We start from the raw sequence: 19,157 nt of genomic DNA, 5'->3' as shown, positions 1-19,157 counted from the left end.
AAGTTTATAAAATACGAGTGATTTTGGAGCCTGTGACTTCCGTTACATACTTTTTTCTAGCCTTTTGTGTTCATTTCCTCATCTCTCATGTGAGGGTCAGACATAAATTTAAGAATTGAGTTTTCAAAGTTGGAGAGATGGGTAATAACAGGAAGGGTCGGAAAAGAGGTAATCCCCCAGTGTAACAAATAGTATAATGTTTGTCTATCACCAAAGAGAAGGTAAGCCCGAACTTGGGTAATATGTATTGAGGTGTTTTTTTGTCTGCTCTCAAAGGCAGGCAGCCACGTGTAACTAAATACCTAACAACTCTCCGCCCTGCCACACATGTTCCACATGCGCACACTGAAGCCATGCAAATCTGCTGCCTCCTTCCCTCCTCCCTAACCCCCCTCTCTTAGCATTTCTGTCTCCATTGCCCTCCCCTATCCAAATTTTCCAGCCAACAGCTAGAGCTGACTTCCGCAATCCTGGTGGAATAAATCCAGCACCCCTAGTCATCCGCCCACATAATCCACACTTCTCTGCTGAGACGAGCCCAGAGAACAGATCCCCATCAGCAGGTAACATTTTCAACTTCCTAGGTCTTTTAACTTCTCATTTCTGTCAGTTCTCCATTTTTAGAAATACTAGGAATGTATTGACTTGGGAATCAAAATGAACTTTATAGGCTTTGCAGATGAAAACAGTGATGCCCTTCTTAGGTTACTTCCTGGCTAAAATCTGCCTGAAGTCTTCAGGACTCCTTTTATGGTTTGTAGGTATGTATACATGGTTATTAGTGAAAGCAAAGAATATAGGACATCCTTTACCCATCCCTAAAGGAGTGGCCTCTCTGGAGTTTGTTTGTTTGTTTGTTTGTTTGTTTGTTTTGGAGGGGCAGGGTGGGGAAGGTACCGAAAGGGTTAACTTACTAGCAGGGAGGAGGAGTGAGGCAGGGAGGTGGTAGCCGAGTAAGGTCTTCCTACTCTTTGAGACATTCCAAAGCCCTTAACACTCCAAATATTAAATGTCCTAGACATTTTGCCAGTTTGCAAAGATTACACAAAAATAGACTATAAATTCAAAAATTATGCAAGCTGTACGACTTGGTGCAGACTAACTTGCTCTTAAAATGGAGGATGTGTAATTAGCAAGCCACTAGGAGAAGTGAATGAAGCTAGAGTAAACTTCTGAAAAGCAGTGTATCTAATGATCACAGAACATTGCTTTTCTGTCTGTCTTACATTCTTCTAACAAACTTCACTTCTAGGGCTTTTTGTTCTGTGAGGCAGTCACAGAGGTTTTGTGGGTTTTTTGGTCAGAAAAAGAAAGAAAAACTTTCCTGCCCACAGCAGCTGGTTGAGATTAGGACAGTTTCCTGCCTGAGGAAGGAGCAGGAAGAGAAAGGAGGAAGAAATGCCTGAGCAGACTGAGGAGGCAATAGACATCTCATAGTTAGAGAGTAGGAAATGCTGTCAACTTTTCTCTTGTCCGCTCCTGGCAAGATCAGAAGTACCAGAATTTAGGCAAGGAACAGAAGAATGCCTTGAAGAAATGGCTGAAACTCTTTCCTTTATGTATTCTCTGACCCACTCATCCTACCCTGCCCTTACCTTGTCTGTGTCCTCACAGTCTTTTGGGGACACTGAGCAGACGTGCTGATCCCATCTAGACTGTCCATTTTCCACCCTATTTCTGGTTATCTGTGCAAGTGTGGGGGGGGGGGAACCTCCCTAGGTCAAAATACTGGAACCACATGTATCAGCGTCCCATCCCAAACCCAGACCTCTCCTGACTATCATTGTTTTATCATAAGGAAATCACCCCCAATCTTTGTCTGCCTTCCTCGTAAATCCTAGTTTTCTTTTGCCTTGTGGTCCAGAGGAAGGGGTTCTTAACTCTGGATTCATGAACTCCCCAGAATTATAGTGTGTGTATTCATTTTTCTGGTGAGAGGAATTATAGTGGGTTGCAAATTTTTATTAGCTTATGGGAGTCTATGACTCCCAAAGGATAAGAACCACTTGTCTGAGAATATGGTTTCAGCTCTTTCCTCATCCCAAGCCAAGTTAGGAATCCCTAAGCAAATAGAAGAGTGTCCCCTAATTATCCCCTTCTCCAGGATGTGGGGGCTCAAGGTTCTACTACTGCTGCCTGTGGTGAGCTTTGCTCTATACCCCGAGGAGCTACTGGACACCCACTGGGAGCTATGGAAGAAGACCTACAGAAAGCAGTATAACAGCAAGGTGCCTGGGAACATGGAGGGGAACACATGGAGGGAGAGCTGGAGCCTGAGACATCTAATCCTAACTTCTAGGCTCCCTTCTTCAACCCCAATACTTTAACCACTACAACCAAGCAAACCTGCCCCGTTCCCTATATGTTAACGTACATTTTCCATTACTATTCCTCAGTTCACCCTCCATCAAGTCCTATCCTTTCTTTTCTTTGTTACTGTCTTATATTTCTCTTTGGGGGAGCCTTCTCAGATTAATGCTATTAATTCATAAGCAATTTTTTCCCTATATGTCTCTTCAGAGCTTTGCATTCTATTATTTGTATTTGTTTTATATATTTCTTTTTGCATGCTTTTAATAATCCCATGGTCAGTTTCCCAACTAGATTCTAAACCCTCTATTACCATAAATTTAATCTCTCCTAAAAACTTTCACAGTATTAGGTAGGTAACTTTGTACACAGGACACAGTCTATGCCAAAACTGACTCTGTTCTGTTTAGATGGATGAAATCTCCCGGCGTTTAATTTGGGAAAAAAACCTGAAGCATATTTCCATCCATAATCTTGAGGCCTCTCTTGGTGTCCATACTTATGAACTGGCCATGAACCACTTGGGGGACATGGTGAGTTGAGCCTTAGCTCCTGGTCTACCTGCCCTGTTTGTCTTGGTTCCCTGCTCATGCCTGACCTCTTTCTTCTTTGTCCTAGACCAGTGAAGAAGTGGTTCAGAAGATGACTGGACTCAAAGTACCCGCCTCTCATTCCCGCAGTAATGACACCCTCTATATCCCAGACTGGGAAGGCAGAGCCCCAGACTCTGTTGATTATCGGAAGAAGGGATATGTTACTCCTGTCAAAAACCAGGTACCCGCCTTTCTTTTGGGTGTGGGTATGTAAACTGGCATGAGCCCTCCCTTTTTCTGCGTTTTTGTTCTTAAGCTGGAGGGCGCCAGGAAAAGAGGGCAAAGAATTAAGTTACCCCTCCCCCTGCTAAGAGAATAAAGCCTCTTCTATTATTTAACTCATATCTGTTTTTGTAGATTTAAGTTGTTTCTGTTTTTTCTTTTCTATGAAGTGTTGCTATAAGTACCTGTGTGCATATATTTTTGTGCATATGTACAAATATTTATGCAAAATAAATCCTAAAATTGGAACCAACAGGTCACAGAATCCTTTCCAAAAAAGTTTTTACAATCTTACATTCTTACATTGTTACCAGCATGAGAATATAAGTTTTCCCACAACCTTAACAATGCTGATTGTATCTGCCAGATGAACACTTGATTTAACATTCATTCAACAAACACATCTTTTTTTCAGAATCTACCAGATATAGTGCTAGGCAGTAGAGATTCAAGATGACTAAGACATAACCTGTGTCCTCAAGAAATCCCCAAACTTAAAAAATAGAACAAGAAAGAAAGAAAAATGTATAATCCAGCTGAACAAACATTGATAATAATAGCTAGTGCTTTTTGAAAGATTATTATTATTACCCATAATAATTTATCCTTTATATGAATTAACGTTTTAAATTCTCATAATTCCATGAAGTATATTATTACCCACAATTTATACGTAAAGAAAGTGAGGTACAGAGAGGTTTAGTAATTTACCCAGGGTCACACATCTCGTGTGTTGCAAAGCCCACACAGAGGGTACCTGACTTCTGATGCTTCACCTTATGATTTTTTGACTTCATGATGGTATGAAAGTGATAGGCATTCCATAGAAACCGTACTTCACATTTTGAATTTTGGTCTTTTCCTAGCGGTACGTGATGTGATACCTTCTCTTAATGCTGGGCTGCGGTAGCAAGCTGCTGCTCCCAGTCAGCCACATGACCATGAGGGTGAACAACCAATACACTTACGACTATTCTGTTTTTCACTTTCAGTACAGTAGTCAATAAGTTACATGAGATACTCAACACTTTATTATAAAATAGGCTTTGTGTTAGATGATTTTGCCCAACTGAAGGCTAATGTGAGTGTACTGAGCACATGTAAGGTGGGCTAGGCTAAGTGTTGATGTTCAGTAGGTTAGGGGTATTAAATGAATTTTTGACTTAACTACATTTTCAACTGATGATGGATTCACTGGAGGAAGAGCTGTACTCTGCTTTACTACAGCCAATGGTAACAATAGTAACAACAGTTATCGATAGCAACAGTAGCAACAGAACACTGCAACAAAGGTAAATGAAGGGAAATAGGAAGACTCATAGCAAAGGGGACAAGTGCTGGAATTATGAAAGGTGTGGAATTTCACTGGGCAGATAGAAGGAAGAAACAACAAGTGTGACTAGCAATGACTGATAGTTTCTCTGTTATGCCTCGCAGGGTCAGTGTGGTTCCTGTTGGGCTTTTAGCTCTGTGGGTGCCCTGGAGGGCCAACTCAAGAAGAAAACTGGCAAACTCTTAAATCTGAGTCCACAGAATCTGGTGGATTGTGTGTCTGAGAACGATGGCTGTGGAGGGGGCTACATGACCAATGCCTTCCAGTATGTGCAGAAGAACCGGGGCATTGACTCTGAAGATGCCTACCCATACGTGGGACAGGTGAGGCTGTCCCACACAGTCACACAGCTCTGTAATGGCTCCTCCTTCCCATGCATGGCATTTTGTACTAGAAACAATTCCAGACATCTTGTTTTCTGTTACCTATTCAGCTTTCTTGATGGATTATTTCCTACAGAAAGCCAAGAAGATTCCCACAGTCTGGGAGAATTTGGGGAGGTTAGGCTGCCATAGTTCCTATCTGCCTTTCCTCCCTGGAGGAAAAATAGGGGACAGATTATCCCACAGATCTCTGAGTAGGTTTCTTAACTCTCTGCGCAGCTCCTCCACTCCCATCACAAATCTCAAAGCCCACAATGCTAATTTCATGAATCACGTGGCTTTATTTTATATGCTCTTAGCGTGGGTTTGGGGAACATTTAAGCAAATTATTTAAGTTAATATGCTAACATGTACCAAATGAGAGGAAAAACAAGTTGCTTCGTATTTATTGCAATTTTAGAGATCAACTCACTTCCTCCTATAATAGGGTCCTTTAGTAATAGGAAGATCTTTCTTATCTAAAAGGAAGAAGAACTGAGGGCTTTTTGTTTACATGGGGTTGATAGATAATATCATATGGGGCCTTTGCAACAGTATCCTTTGAAGCAGGGCTAGCAAGTCTGAGTAATATAAATGATGGCTACTATGTCCTAAGCCATGTACTTAGTGCATATTCTCATTTAATCCTCATAAAAGCCCTGCAGGGTACCCTTATCCTCACTTTATAGGTGAGGACATTGACACTTAAAGAGCTAAAATAGCATATTCAAATTCACACGTCTAGTTATGTAGCAGAGCCAAGATCTATCTATTGGATCTGTTTATCTGCTGCAAACATTCCCAGGCATGTCTTTTATGCACATGTACAAGAATTTCTTTACTAGAACATATCTAGGAACAGAATTGTCTGAGCCTTTGAGTATGTGCATCTTCAACTTTACTAGATAATGTCAAATTGTTTGCCAAAAAATTTATATTCCCACCTGCACAGTACAAGAAATCCTATTGATTCACCTCTTTGTCGCTATGCTTTTCTGGCCATTTGCATTTCTTCTTCAGTGAATTGACTGTTTATATCTTTTGTCTATTTTTAATTAGGTTATGTTCTCTTTCTTACTGACTTTTAGGAATTTAAAAAGATTTGGATGCTAATACTATGTGTGTTGTGAGTCTGTTTTTCTTTTCATTCTCTTTATGATGTTTTTCAATCCAGAAAAGTTCTTAATTTTAGTGTTGAAAAATTATTAATTTTTTACTTTGCAATTTGTACCTTTAAAAAAATCCAATAACGGTTTTATTTATTCGTGTTTAGTCATCTGAAATGATATCTGCTGCAGTAAAAATGCTCATTAATGTAAATGACTGAATAGATCCATTGCACTGGATACTTAACAACCTACATAGTAAAGTCACTTCAACACATCATCATGACATTGGCCACATCAAAAAAGTACTGTGTTTTATAAATTTCATGCCATTATTATTCCACGTTAAGTTTTTTTTTAGCTGTCAGGTATACAAGTCAGAGGAATGGGATGTTGTATGTGGAAAGATTTTTCTTTACTCTGTATACAGTTTTCAGAACTGGTGGGTCCCAAGTTCGTGTTTGAACTCTGGGACTGCTGCTGTAAGGTACAGCATACTAAAGCTGTCCTAACAGGTTAGCTTTTTAATTCTGAATACATCAGGCCAATTAGTGAGAAAACCTGAACGTGGCAAAATATTGTTTTAAATTGTCAAATATTGTTTTGACAACTTTTTGTTGTCACTTGATATCAAAAAAATTAAATCCTAACAGTATATACAAGAAGAACAGATTCATGTTTATAACATTTTCCCATATTGATTAATCTAGGCAACCAATTTAGAGGTTTAGCTAACTATATTTTAAAAATAACTTAAATATTATTAGAACTAGCAGCTGATCACTTATCCATTGACAGCTTGCATCACTTAGTACTGTATTAACCAGTTTGTTGAGAGATAGTTTAATAACTCAGAAACTCTGAATAATTTAAATGAAAATTACATAACATTTGAAACCCTAGTTTGGAATAGCAGGAGCAGTTGACTTATAATTTCTGATCTCTTCAGCATTTTAGAAAAATGTGCAATGATTTTGGTCTCATAATCAATTAAAACGAAGAATTAGCCATATATGATGTGTTCCATTTTTAACCTTCTGAATCTTGGGCAACTGTTCTTTTTATCTACTTTACAGTTTTAAAAGCAGTTATTGTACAAAACTGAAAGAACTTCTTATATGAAAGTGTAAATGAATGGAAGGAGGTAAAGAAAAACAAAGTTTAAAAAAGAAGAGATCTGATAGGGCAGCAGCCAGGTAATACAGTAGTTTAAGTTCATTGCATAAAGCAGGTTATTTTTACTTTAAAGTATCATCACATGCTATCCTTCCAAATCCATTCCCTAGATATTTTATTTTACTTGTAGATCTATGCAATTTTTGGCACTTAGGAGGGATCAAGGGTTTGGATCATATGGCAGAGAACAAAGGAATCTTGAGAAATTATTGAGACAGGACACTACTGTAATCTTAGAATATCGTATCGACTGCTGCCATTATTGTTAATATTTAGATAATGTATTCTTGTAGATGCAAGTTTAGGATTTTGAAGGGGTAGTCTGTAGGAAAATGAACTACCAAAAAGAATACACCACCTTGATGTAACTTGCCATTAGATTCCATAATTGTGGCTTGACAGTGAAACATATCATTGTTAACTAGATCTGCAAAACATAACATTGGAAATTCACAGGCTAAATTGCCAAGTTCTTTATTAATTTGTTTTAGTGTTATGTTCTGTGCTTTTATCTCATGAGAGCACAAGGGTCCAGCCATAACTCTTTGCCTGTTATAATATGCATGGGGCCGAGCTCCTCCCTCTAGCTGGGCCTTGGCCTCCTCCTCACACAGCAGCTGCTGTCTCCCTGCCTACTGAGGACCACACGCTACATTGCCAGAAGATGATTTGTGCTTTAAAAAAAAAAACCTTATTTCAGAAATCTTTCTCTATCCTGAGGTAATAAAATTATTCTTTTTTAAGTTTTACAGTGTTTCCTTTCACATTTATGTTTTAAAACCACCTGGAACTGATTTTTGTGTATTGTACAAGGTATCCACTTTTCATATTCTTTTTTTTATAGTTTCTAAAAAGGTGAGGAGAAAATAGAGCCTTTGTAGAGACTCTAGTCTGCTGCCCCTGTTAGTGCACTGACATCACCCAAAACATTGGCAGAATTTCTCACTCACCGATTCACTGCCTGTTGCTTAGTCCTAGTCCTATTTCAACCTTGTTTTTTCCAGGATGAAAGCTGTATGTACAACCCAACAGGCAAGGCAGCTAAGTGCAGAGGGTACAGAGAGATCCCTGAGGGAAATGAAAAAGCCCTGAAGAGGGCAGTGGCCCGAGTGGGACCCGTCTCTGTGGCCATTGATGCAAGCCTGACCTCCTTCCAGTTTTACAGGAAAGGTAAGGCGCTATTCCTATAGAGCACAATCAACCTTCTCTTATGATGTGGGCTGGGCAGCTTCTTGAAGGATACGGAGCATATTCAGTACTTGTTTCCATAATCAGACTGAGTCTGCCAGAGAGAAACAGCTGCCACAGCACAGAGCATCTGTGTTGTAAGCCCTCTTGACTGGGACGAGATTCTACAGAGGGTCTCCTAGAGTGGGAGACACCACGGGGCAACACTTGGATTGCAGAAAGCTTCACCTTGATAGTTTGTTTCCTAGGTGTGTATTACGATGAAAACTGCAATAGCGATAATCTGAACCATGCGGTTTTGGCAGTGGGATACGGGATCCAGAAGGGAAACAAGCACTGGATAATTAAAAACAGGTAATAATGGGAACACTACATTTGTCACCCAGTCACCCTCTTACAACTTAACTCCAACTTCCCAGTATTCCCTTCTTTCTCTCAAATCAAGAGGAAGTTTTCTCAGATGTTTCAGTTCCCAGTTAGAGGCTATTAATTCTAACATTTAGTGGCCAGCCAAGAGTACTAAAGGCACGTGTTGGGCAGCTGCTCTGTGTTTAAGGTGCTTAGTCACATACACAAACACGGGAGCAGATGTCTGTCTTCAGTGACCTCATAGTCCCCTAAGAAAGACAGACCTAGCTAATGAGAACTTTATAAAGTAGCACCAAGAACCAGCAGGAGCTTTGGAAATATGTTTTTTTTTTTCTTTTTTCTCTAATGTGATCGATTTTTTAGGGAGGTTTCCATCATCAGTCTGTCTATAAGCGCTAGGGGACAATATAAACAATATAAAAGTTAATATCCCCTTATGCAGGCTTTTGCCCTTCCAGATACACTTACGATAGACATATATAATAACTGGCCAATGATTTTGAAGTCTGTGAAGGGAAATGCTTTTTAGAAAGTAGACATGAGCAACAACAACAAAAATTAGTATTTCCCTCTGTTATTGGGAACAAGTAAAACTACAGGTTATTAGTAGTTGGCTCCCCATTTCTTTTTAGCCCTTTGTGACTTTGTAGGTGGGCAGATTTATGGTAATTATTCCTTTTCTTTCCACATTGGTCAACACTGGCCTGGCAGTAGCACTGATTAAATTTTCTGTCCTTGGTGCCCTCTAAGGAGCAGGAGTCCTAGACTCTGGGGAGTGCACAGGCCAGTGCAGTAGTGTAACCAAGTTGGGTTTGCTGCCTGGATGGCTGGCAGGATAGAATGTGAGGCTGGGAGTTGCTTCAAACCTGAAGCAACATTTTATATCACAGTCCCAACTAAAGATGAACCTGAGCACCTTTCTAAGAGGATGTTCCTTCTCCCACAGCTTCTGTCTCGTGTTCTCCCTTTCTTGACTCCCAGCTCAAGCACTTACATTGTCCTTTCTTGATCAAGTGCCAAGAGAGCTGGGAAGAATAAAGGACACACCCAGGCAGGATCAGGATCATTGGGGACCCCTGGAGAAGGGAACAGTGGTAGGGTAAAGGTCTTAAGTAAAATGTACCGGGTAACTGGTGAATTTTCTTGTTGGGGGAAAAGGACAAAAAATTCATGAAAACAATTTAGGAAGATATATAGACCAATCTCCCCCCGACCCCCGTCTCTGTCTCTGTCTTTGTCTCTGCGTATCTAATCTTCCAATCTCTCCACTTGTCTCCTTAGCAATCTCATCAATTCTCATAGCTTTATTCATTTCTCCTATGAAACCAAGATCACCAGCTTCAGCCTCTCTTGCCTCTTTCTTATGCTCTAGACTCATGTTTTCAAGACTACTCTCCTTGAAAACACAAGTTGAATGATTTTACTCTCCCAATCAGAAAACTTCAGTGTCTCCTCTACAATCATGGGCCAGAGAGTCAAACTCTTTAGTCTGGCGGTAAAGATCATTCAACCTGATCTCCCACTATACCCTGTCAGGTACCCTGTTTTTCAGCTACATGAATAATACATGTCCCATACTTTCCTGCCTCTGTTACTCATTTCACACTCCCCCACTGGCTTCCATTTCCACAGGTCCAAATTCTATCCGCCTTTGGGCTCAGCTCAAATGCCACCTCTTTTGTTAAGCCCTTTTTGATCCTCTTGGTCAGAAGCAATTTCTCCTATAGCACTGTGCCTTCTCTCCATTTCTTGACTTTAAACTCTTTAAAGGTAAAAACTGTCTACTCGTTTTTGTAAACCATCAGTACTTAGCACAGTACTCAATAAATGTTTTATTGAATAAACGGGGGGTACTAAGTATTTTCCTTGCTTGTTCCTACAGCTGGGGAGAAAACTGGGGAAACAAAGGCTATATCCTCATGGCCCGGAATAAGAACAATGCTTGTGGCATTGCCAACCTGGCCAGCTTCCCCAAGATGTGACTTCAGCCAGCCAACCCCATCCTGCTCTTCCATTCCTTCCACAATGGTGCAACATACTGGTATACCTTGGAAGGGAATTGATGTGCCTTTCTTGAAGCAGATGTAATGATATCAGAGATTGTCCATTCAGTTTGCCTATTTGTTTGTGATTCAAGTGACACTTCTACTACTTTTCTTCTCTCCACCCAAGGTCTTTATTTTTTCATTAGGAACAGAAAATTTCCCTAACAGGTATACATTCTTAGGCTAAGAGATGTGACCACAGCCTGCCCTGTGTTGTCCTGGGGCTGATGCTGTGTAAGTAATGGCTAGAGATTTTCAGATAGGTTAGATTCTCATTCACAAGGACTACTTAGCTTTAACCACTCTAGAGGACTAAGGTGACTTGGCTTCTTAGTCTCCATGTTTACTTCTATATCTTCAAGGTGTAAATTCTACCCCATTAATAAATCTATTCATAAATCTTTGGCAGAAGTTTACATGATACAACAAACGTGTTTTCTTTTTCCTTCTTTGCATTTATAAAGTAAACTGTATTTATCACTTATCTATATTTAATAAATAGCTATTTAGTAAACATTCATTTTGTGTCAGATACTGTGCTAGGTGCTGGAGACAAAAAGATGAACAAAACATATTCTTTATATTTGATGTGCTCACAGTTTGGAGATTCTGTTGCATAAACAATTCATCCTAATTCATTTATTTGTTCATTCCTTCAATCAACATTTTTTAAGTACTTACTAACTGTTAAGAATTGTACTAAGTTTCAGGGATTAAATGGATATAAAAAGATTTCAATATGTAATTCTATCTCTGTGGGGACCAGATTAAGTGACACATGAACCTTGGTCTTGAAAAATATCTTAAGGGCCTTTCTGAGGTTATTGAACTTAAAATTTTGCTGTCACCAAAAGAGGAAATTGAAACTCTGTAATGTTTCCTAAGCAGTATCAATTCTAAAAGAATTTAGCTGTCTGGTAATGCATCAGCACAACTGGTTCTGCCATTTTTCACGAAATGTTTATTGAGCGTCTCTTACCACTAGAAAGAGTTCATATTTATTGACTGCTTACCAGATGTGTCAGGCACTACTTTATTTCATGCTGTGCAAAAATTATCTATTTTTGTGTGTCAGTATTTATTTCCATGTGGTAAGCAGATGATGGGATTGACATATAAACACTATTGATACTATGTATAAAATAGATAACGAATGAGAACCGACTGTATAGAACAGGAAACTCTACGCAGTGCTCTGTGGTGACCTAAATGGGAAGGAAATCCAAAAAAGAGGGGATATATGTGTACGTATAGCTGATTCACTTTGCTGTACAGTAGAAACTAACACAACATTGTAAAGCAACCATACTCCAATAAAAATTTAAAAAAAAAAAAAAAGCTACCAGGATGATACAAATTAGTAAGACATGGCCCTGACTTCTATGAATGTTATAGACTAGTGACAGACATATAAACAGCTGATATCAATAATATTAATAATACCCATCATCATAAAATAAATATGAATTATGGAAGCTCTGAAATGAGTCATTAATTCTTAATCGATTTTAGATACGGTTTCATTGAAAACAGAACTTTGAAAAGTCTGAATGGGCAGAGAAGACAAGGGATTGGGGTGGATGAGGGATTGCAGAGATTTGGGGGTGGGGGTGAGGAGTAGGGTTAGGGGAGGGAGGGCAGCATATCAGCCTGAAGGTTCTGGGTGAACAAAGGCACCAAGAGCTGTGTGTATGAATGGTAAGGGCTCAGTGGCTCTAAGTATAGAGTGCAAACGCATATACATGGTAGAGCTGAGGAGAGAAAGTAGGTTGGAGGTGAGTCCTAAGGCCTTGACAGCCTCCATGTCCCAGGAAGTTCATACTTTATTTTATTGATTGATTGATTGGCTGTGTTGGGGCTTCATTGCTGCGTGCAGGCTTTTTCTAGTTGTAGCGAGTGGGAGCTACTCTTTGATGCAGTGCGCAAGCTTCTCATTGTTCTCTTGTTGGGGTGTTTAATATGGGCTCTAGGCTCATGGGCTTCAGTAGTTGCAGCACAGGGGCTCAGTAGTTGTGGCACACGGGCTTAGTTGCTGTGTGGCATGTGGGATCTTCCAAGACCAGGGCTCAAACCCATGTCCCCTGCATTAGCAGACAGATTCTTAACCACTGCACCACCAGGGAAGTCCCCATACTTTATAGACACTCAGGCATTTAGTAGGCTTCAAATATTTTTTAGTAGGAGAAAGACACTATCAGGTATACATTTTAGCAGTACTCCTCTGGCAGTGGTGTAAAGAACAGATAACAGATGAAGAACAAAATGGAGATGCAAGAAATTGGAAAGTCAACAATTAGGAGACACTGTACACACTCTATTTCTTATCAAAGTAAGCATGCTTAGCGGAAGAATGACTCCTGAACTTTTTTGAAGCCTGGGTATGAGTTTGGCAGATTGGGAGATATAAAATGGCATTCACACCCAAAGAATAGTACACTGAAATGTTTAGGCATGAGAGAGCACATTCAGTAATCTGCGAGTAGTTTTTGTTGATCTTTGTAAAGACCAAAGACAAGCTTGAGGGATGTCTGACTCCCCACTAGGCAAACCTACACACTTCTAATATTTTTATTGATTGATTGATTGATTGATTGGTTTTTCTGCCTAGAGAACATCCCTTAGAATTTCCATTTGTATGGATATGTGGGCAACAAATTTCATTCCTGTATGTATTTGGGTTTATTTCTAGATTTTCTATTCTGGTACATTAATATGTATATCTGTACTTGACCAGTATCACACGTTTATAATGTTTTAATTTCTAGCCGGGTTAGTCTTCCCCTTATTACTCTCCTTTTCTAGATTTTTTCCTGAAGATTCTTGCTTTTTGTTTTTTCAATGTGATCTATACCATTAGCTTGTCAAGTTATCTAAATTCTGCTGGTATTTTTATTTGGATGACATTAAATTTATAAATTTAATTAGGGAAAATTGACCTCCTTATACTATTGAATCTTTCTATCTAAGAATAAGAGGTGCTTTCATATTTTGTCAGGTATTCCTTTGAGCCCTTCTTACAGATATTGCCCGTTTCTTGCTAACCTCTTTTCTAGGGAGTTTATCTTTTATTATTATTTTTGCAGTTTAAATAGGGTTTTTTCCGGGCTTGCTAGGTGGCGCAATGGTTAAGAATCTGCCTGCCAATGCAGAGGACACAGGTTTCGATCCCTGCTCCAGGAAGATCCCACATGTCGCGGAAAAACTAAGCCCATGCGCCAAAAAAATAAAAGTAAATACGGTCTTTTCCAATATAATTTCTAATTGGATGTATATTTGAAAGCTATTGATTTCTATTATATTAGTTTTTGTACTCAGCTACCTTACCTTGAATTCTCTCTTTAAAAAAAAAAAAAAAGTATTTATTTATTTATTTGGCTGCACTGGGTCTTAGTTGCAGCATGTGGGATCTTCATTGCTGCATGTGGGATCTTCACTGTGGGGTACAGAATCTTTAGTTCCGGTATGCAGGATCTAGTTCCCTGAGTAGGAATTGAACCTGGGCCCCCTGCATTAGGAGCTCAGGGTCTTAAGTGCTGGACCACTAGGGAAGTCCCTTGAATTCTCTTTTGGTTTATACATTTTTCAGTTGATTCTTGTGATTTTGGGTGGGTTTTGTTGTTGTTGTTTGTTTATTTTTTTGAGTATGTAAGCATATCATCCGCAGAGGTAAATTTTACCTTTTTCTTTCTGATTTTTACCTCTAATTTCTTTCTTGTCTGTTTGCATTAGGTAATATCTCCAAAATGATGTTAAGCGATAGAATTGATAGGTCTTGACTTAGAAACATGATTATTTTTATAGATGCATGAAATTCCTTTATAAAAATGTATGTAATTTATTTAACTAAACTCCAATAAATGAACATTTGTATTGTTTCCAGTGTTCTCAGTTACAAATCATACTGTAATTAATGATTGATATTTTGACAAAGAAGTTTTAAAATTATTGTAAATCAAATCTGTTGTTACATATCTTTTACTTCTTTCATAATGACAATATTAGCTAACATTTACTGAGCTTAACTATGCAGCTCATACTGTGTTAAATGCTTTACATACTCTTATTATTGCCATTTTACAGATATCAAATAGCTTCCTTAAGGTGACCTAGCTAGTCAGTGACTGAGCCAGGATGTAGACCAGGTCTTTTTGTTTTTCTATCTCCTTTTATATATTTTATTATTTATTTTTATTTTTAACTTTGTTATAGAATATTTTTTAACATATATACAAAAGGAGAGAGAGAGAGTAGTAGAGTGAAGCCCCACATACCCATCATCCAGTGTCAACAATTACCAACATTTTCCAATCTTGTTTCATCTATTCCTCCTCATTTTTTTCAGCATTTTAAAGCAAATCTCAGATATCACTTTACTTATAAACACCTCATTATATATCTCTGAGAAATTTCTTAATACAACCACCATGCCATTAGCACATCCAAAAAAATTAATCATTATTTCTTAATATCATTTAATATTTAGTCCATTTAAAAACCTCTCCAGGGACTTCCCTGGTGGTCCAGCAGTTTAGAATCCACCTTCCCCTAGAGACTCATACAAAGTGAAGTAAGTCAGAAAGACAAAAACAAATACTGTATGCTAACACATATATATGGAATCTAGAAAAATGGTACTGATGAACATAGTGGCAGAGCAGGAATAAAGATGCCGTCGTAGAGAACGGACTGGAGGACACTGGGGGCAAGGGGAGGCTGGGACGTAGTGAGAGAGTAGCACTGACATATATACACTACCAAATGTAAAATAGCTAGCTAGTGAGAAGTTGCTGCATACACAGGGAGATAAGCTTGGTCCTTTGTGATGACCTAGAGGAGTGGAATAGGGAAGGTGGAAGGGGGGCTCAAGACGGAGGAGATATGGTGATATATGTATACATATAGCTGATTCACTTTGTTGTATAGCAGAAACTAGCACAGCATTGTAAAACAATTATACTCCAATAAAGATGTATTAAAAAAAAAAAAGAATCCACCTCCCAATGCAGGGGACATGGGGTTCAATCCCTGGTGGAGGAACTAAGATCTTACATGCTGAGGGGCTACAACTAAGCCCGAGTGCCACAACTACTGAGGCTGCAAACTGCATCTACTGAGCCCGTGCACTCTGGAGCCTGCACGCCACAACTAAGACCTGATGCAGCCAAATAAATAAAATAACAACAACGACAACAACAAAAACCTCTCCAATTGTTTAAAGGTGTCTTTTTTATTGTTAGTTTACTCAAATTAGTATCCAAATAGTTTTACGAATTGCATTTAGTTGTTGAGTGCTGTATTCTTTGACAGTCACCTCCTCACCCTGCACTGCCTCCAAACACACATACTTTTTTTTCCCTTGTAATTGATTTCATGGAGAAGCCAGGTCATTTATCCAGTAGAATATCTCATACTCTGGATTTGGCTGATTGCTTGCTCTTTCTGAATCCAAGGTCCTAGTGCTCTTAGCTACTGCAATACACTCTATTTCTCATTATCCTTCATAGATGTAGTGAGAAGGAAATGGAAACTTACAAGTGACAGTCCATTAACTTTTCGTGACACAGGTATTATAATACTCCTGAGCAGTTCTATTTTTTTACAGTACATATCCTTTTTACTGAACTATCAGGCTCTAATGCCCTTGAAAAGCCTTTATGAGTCATTGACAGCCTTCATAATATTTATAAACTAAGTTTGTCCATGGACTTCACAAATCTAATTCTTCACCTCTGGGCATTTATAATCTAAGGTTTCCTTTCCTGTTTCGACTTACAGAAAAACACAAAAGGTAAAAGTTGTGAGTTGAGTTTTATTCAGGGACCTTACTGAGGACTATAACCTGGGAAACAGCTTCTCAGGCGCTCTGAGGGGACTGCTCCAAAGAGGCAGGGGGAGGAGCCAATATGTATATGAATTCTTTTGGGCTGGGAAATACATGTAGTCAAGCATACATCTTGGTAAAAGATTACTGGTAATCACAAAGAACGTATATCTCAAGTTAATGATTTCAGTGCTTTTCTATATATATAAGAATCTGGGGACATTGAAATTCTTCCTTAGGTATGCATCCTAACTATCTATTAAGCACAGAATGTTTCATCCTATTTTTTCCATCCTGAATTCCCCTCAGGGAGCACTGTTGGTGTGAGGACCACTGCACTGGGTTGCAAATTAACCCTCTGTGTAATGGAATGATGAGTGACATTGTTTGTTCTTTTTGTTTACACCTGAAACTCATATATGTGGGATTTAAGAGAGTAAAGATGCTATGCTTTTGCAGATGACAAGATCTTACATGTAGAAAATTCTAAGGAATTAATTGAAAATTTTTTAGAACTAATAAGTGAGCAGAGCAAAGTTGCAGGGTACAAGATCAATATACGAAAATCAATTTGATCTCTATACAGTAGCAGTGAACAAACTGAAAATGAAATTAAGACAATTCCATTTATTATCGCATCAAAAAGAATAAAATAGGAACAAATTTAAAGAAGTGCAAAAAACTTCAGTTATAAGATAAATGTCAAGGGGATGTAATGTATAGTGTGACAACTATAGTTAATAATACTGTATTGCATGTTTGGAAACTGCTAAGAGAGTAGATCTTAAAAATTTTATCACTAGAAAAAGATCTGTAACTATGTATGGTGATGGATGTTAACTACACTTATTGTGGTGATCATTTTGCAACACATACAAATGTTGAACCATTATGTTGTACACCTGAAACTAATATAATGTTGTATGTCAATTATACCTCAATAAAAAAATAAAGAAAAAAAGAAGTGCAAAACTTACACGCTGAAAACTATGAAATGCTGTTGGAAAGAAATGCAGAAGACCTAAATAAATGCAAAGACGTTGCATATTCATGGACTGAAAGATAATGTCATTAAGATGGCAATACTCCCCAAATTGACCTGTAGATTCAAAACAATCTCTGTCAAAATCTTAGGCTTCGCTCTGGTGGTTCCAGTGGGGAGAGAAGGAGGAAGCAGGGAGCAGGGCAGTTGGGGGCAGACTGGCCGCCACCACCATCTCTGTGCTGGTGGCACGGGCAAGGAGGTGTGAACCCGGGTGTGGGCGTGAGCCAGTGGCAGTGCTGCTGTGGGAGGGTCGGTGGTGGGACAGATGGCAGATCAACATTGACAGCATCATCCAATGGCTGCTGGAAGTGAGAGGGTCCAAGCCTGGTAAGAATATTCAGCTACAGGAGAATGAAATCAGAGGACCGTGCTTAAAGTCCCAAGAGATTTCTCAGTCAGCCTAAACGACTAGAACTTAAAGCACCACTCAGAATATGTGGTGATATCCATGGGCAATACTATGAATTGTTTCTACTTTTTGAGTATGGTGGTTTCCCCCTCAGAAAGCAATTACCTGCTTCTTGGGGACTATGTGGAAAGAGGAACACAGTCATTGGAGACTATCTGCCTCTTACTGGCTTACAAAAATCAAATATCCCGAGAATTTTCTTCTTCTCAGAGGAAACCACAAATATGCCAGCACCAATAGAATTTATGGATTTTATGATGAGTGTAAAAGAAGATATAACATTAAACTATGGAAAACTTTCACCGACTGCTTTAACTGTTTACCCATAGCTGCCATCGTGGATGAGAAAATATTCTGCTGTCATGGAGGTTTATCACCAGATCTTCAATCTAGGGAGCAGATTTGGAGAATCATGCAACCAGCTGATGTACCAGATCAAGGTCTTCTTTGTGATCTTTTGTGGTCTGACCCCAATAAAGATGTCTTAGGCTGGGGTGAAAATGCCAGAGAAGCACCCTTCACATTTGGTGCAGAAGTGGTTGCAAAATTTTTCCATAAGCATGATTTGGATCTTATACGTGGAGCCCATCCAGTGGTTGAAGATGGACATGAATTTTTTCCAAAGAGGCAGTTGGTTACTCTGTTTTCTGCACCCAATTATTGTAGAGAGTTTGACAGTGTAGGTGCTATGAGTGCGGGTGAAACACTAATGTGTTCTTTTCAGATTTTAAAGCCTGCAGAGAAAAAGAAGCCAAATGCCATGAGACACACGCCACCTCCAAAGGGTATGATCATAAAGCAAGCAAAGAAAAAGATGTCATGTTGACACTCCCTGTTGGGACTTGTAACATATAGTACATAACCTTTGTTTTTAAAACTGTAATGTGTATTGGTTAGCTTGCTCAAATAGTGTTTGTGATCCCCCTACCATTTTTGATGGCATTTGCTGGTTATAACAGCAAAAGAAAGACTCTCCACTCCCAAGTAAAATTGTTTCCTTTTGTTTAGTACTCTGTTCCTTTTGCAAATAACTTTAATGATGGTGTTAAAGCTGTACATCCAGGACAGTTTATCCTAAGGAGTAAGTGTACAAGTGATCTTTTTTTAATTCAGTACAGCCCATGAGTAATGTCAATGCTCATTTTCTTTAGGATATACAGAGAGCCCTAGGGTGCTCA

General features: G+C 39.0%; 1 protein-coding gene and 1 pseudogene across 1 annotated transcript; both read left to right on the top strand.

Annotated features, from left to right (window-relative positions):
* Positions 1 to 406: 406 nt before the first annotated feature.
* CTSK (cathepsin K) lies at positions 407 to 17,576 on the top strand. The gene is made up of 8 exons (XM_057722425.1): positions 407 to 563; positions 2,105 to 2,228; positions 2,721 to 2,843; positions 2,929 to 3,084; positions 4,563 to 4,781; positions 8,107 to 8,272; positions 8,539 to 8,644; positions 10,542 to 17,576. Exons 2-8 carry the CDS (start codon positions 2,106 to 2,108, stop codon positions 10,639 to 10,641), a joined length of 993 nt encoding a protein of 330 aa, XP_057578408.1. The 5' UTR covers positions 407 to 563; position 2,105; the 3' UTR covers positions 10,642 to 17,576.
* On the top strand, positions 12,447 to 18,805 carry LOC130836163 (serine/threonine-protein phosphatase PP1-gamma catalytic subunit A-like; annotated as a pseudogene).
* The last annotated feature ends 352 nt before the right edge of the window (positions 18,806 to 19,157 follow it).

This window comes from Hippopotamus amphibius, chromosome 1 (assembly GCF_030028045.1).
Source record: "Hippopotamus amphibius kiboko isolate mHipAmp2 chromosome 1, mHipAmp2.hap2, whole genome shotgun sequence".
Lineage (NCBI taxonomy): Eukaryota > Metazoa > Chordata > Mammalia > Artiodactyla > Hippopotamidae > Hippopotamus > Hippopotamus amphibius.
Note: the sequence above shows the minus strand (reverse complement) of the source record. Positions and strands in the feature narration are given on the sequence as shown.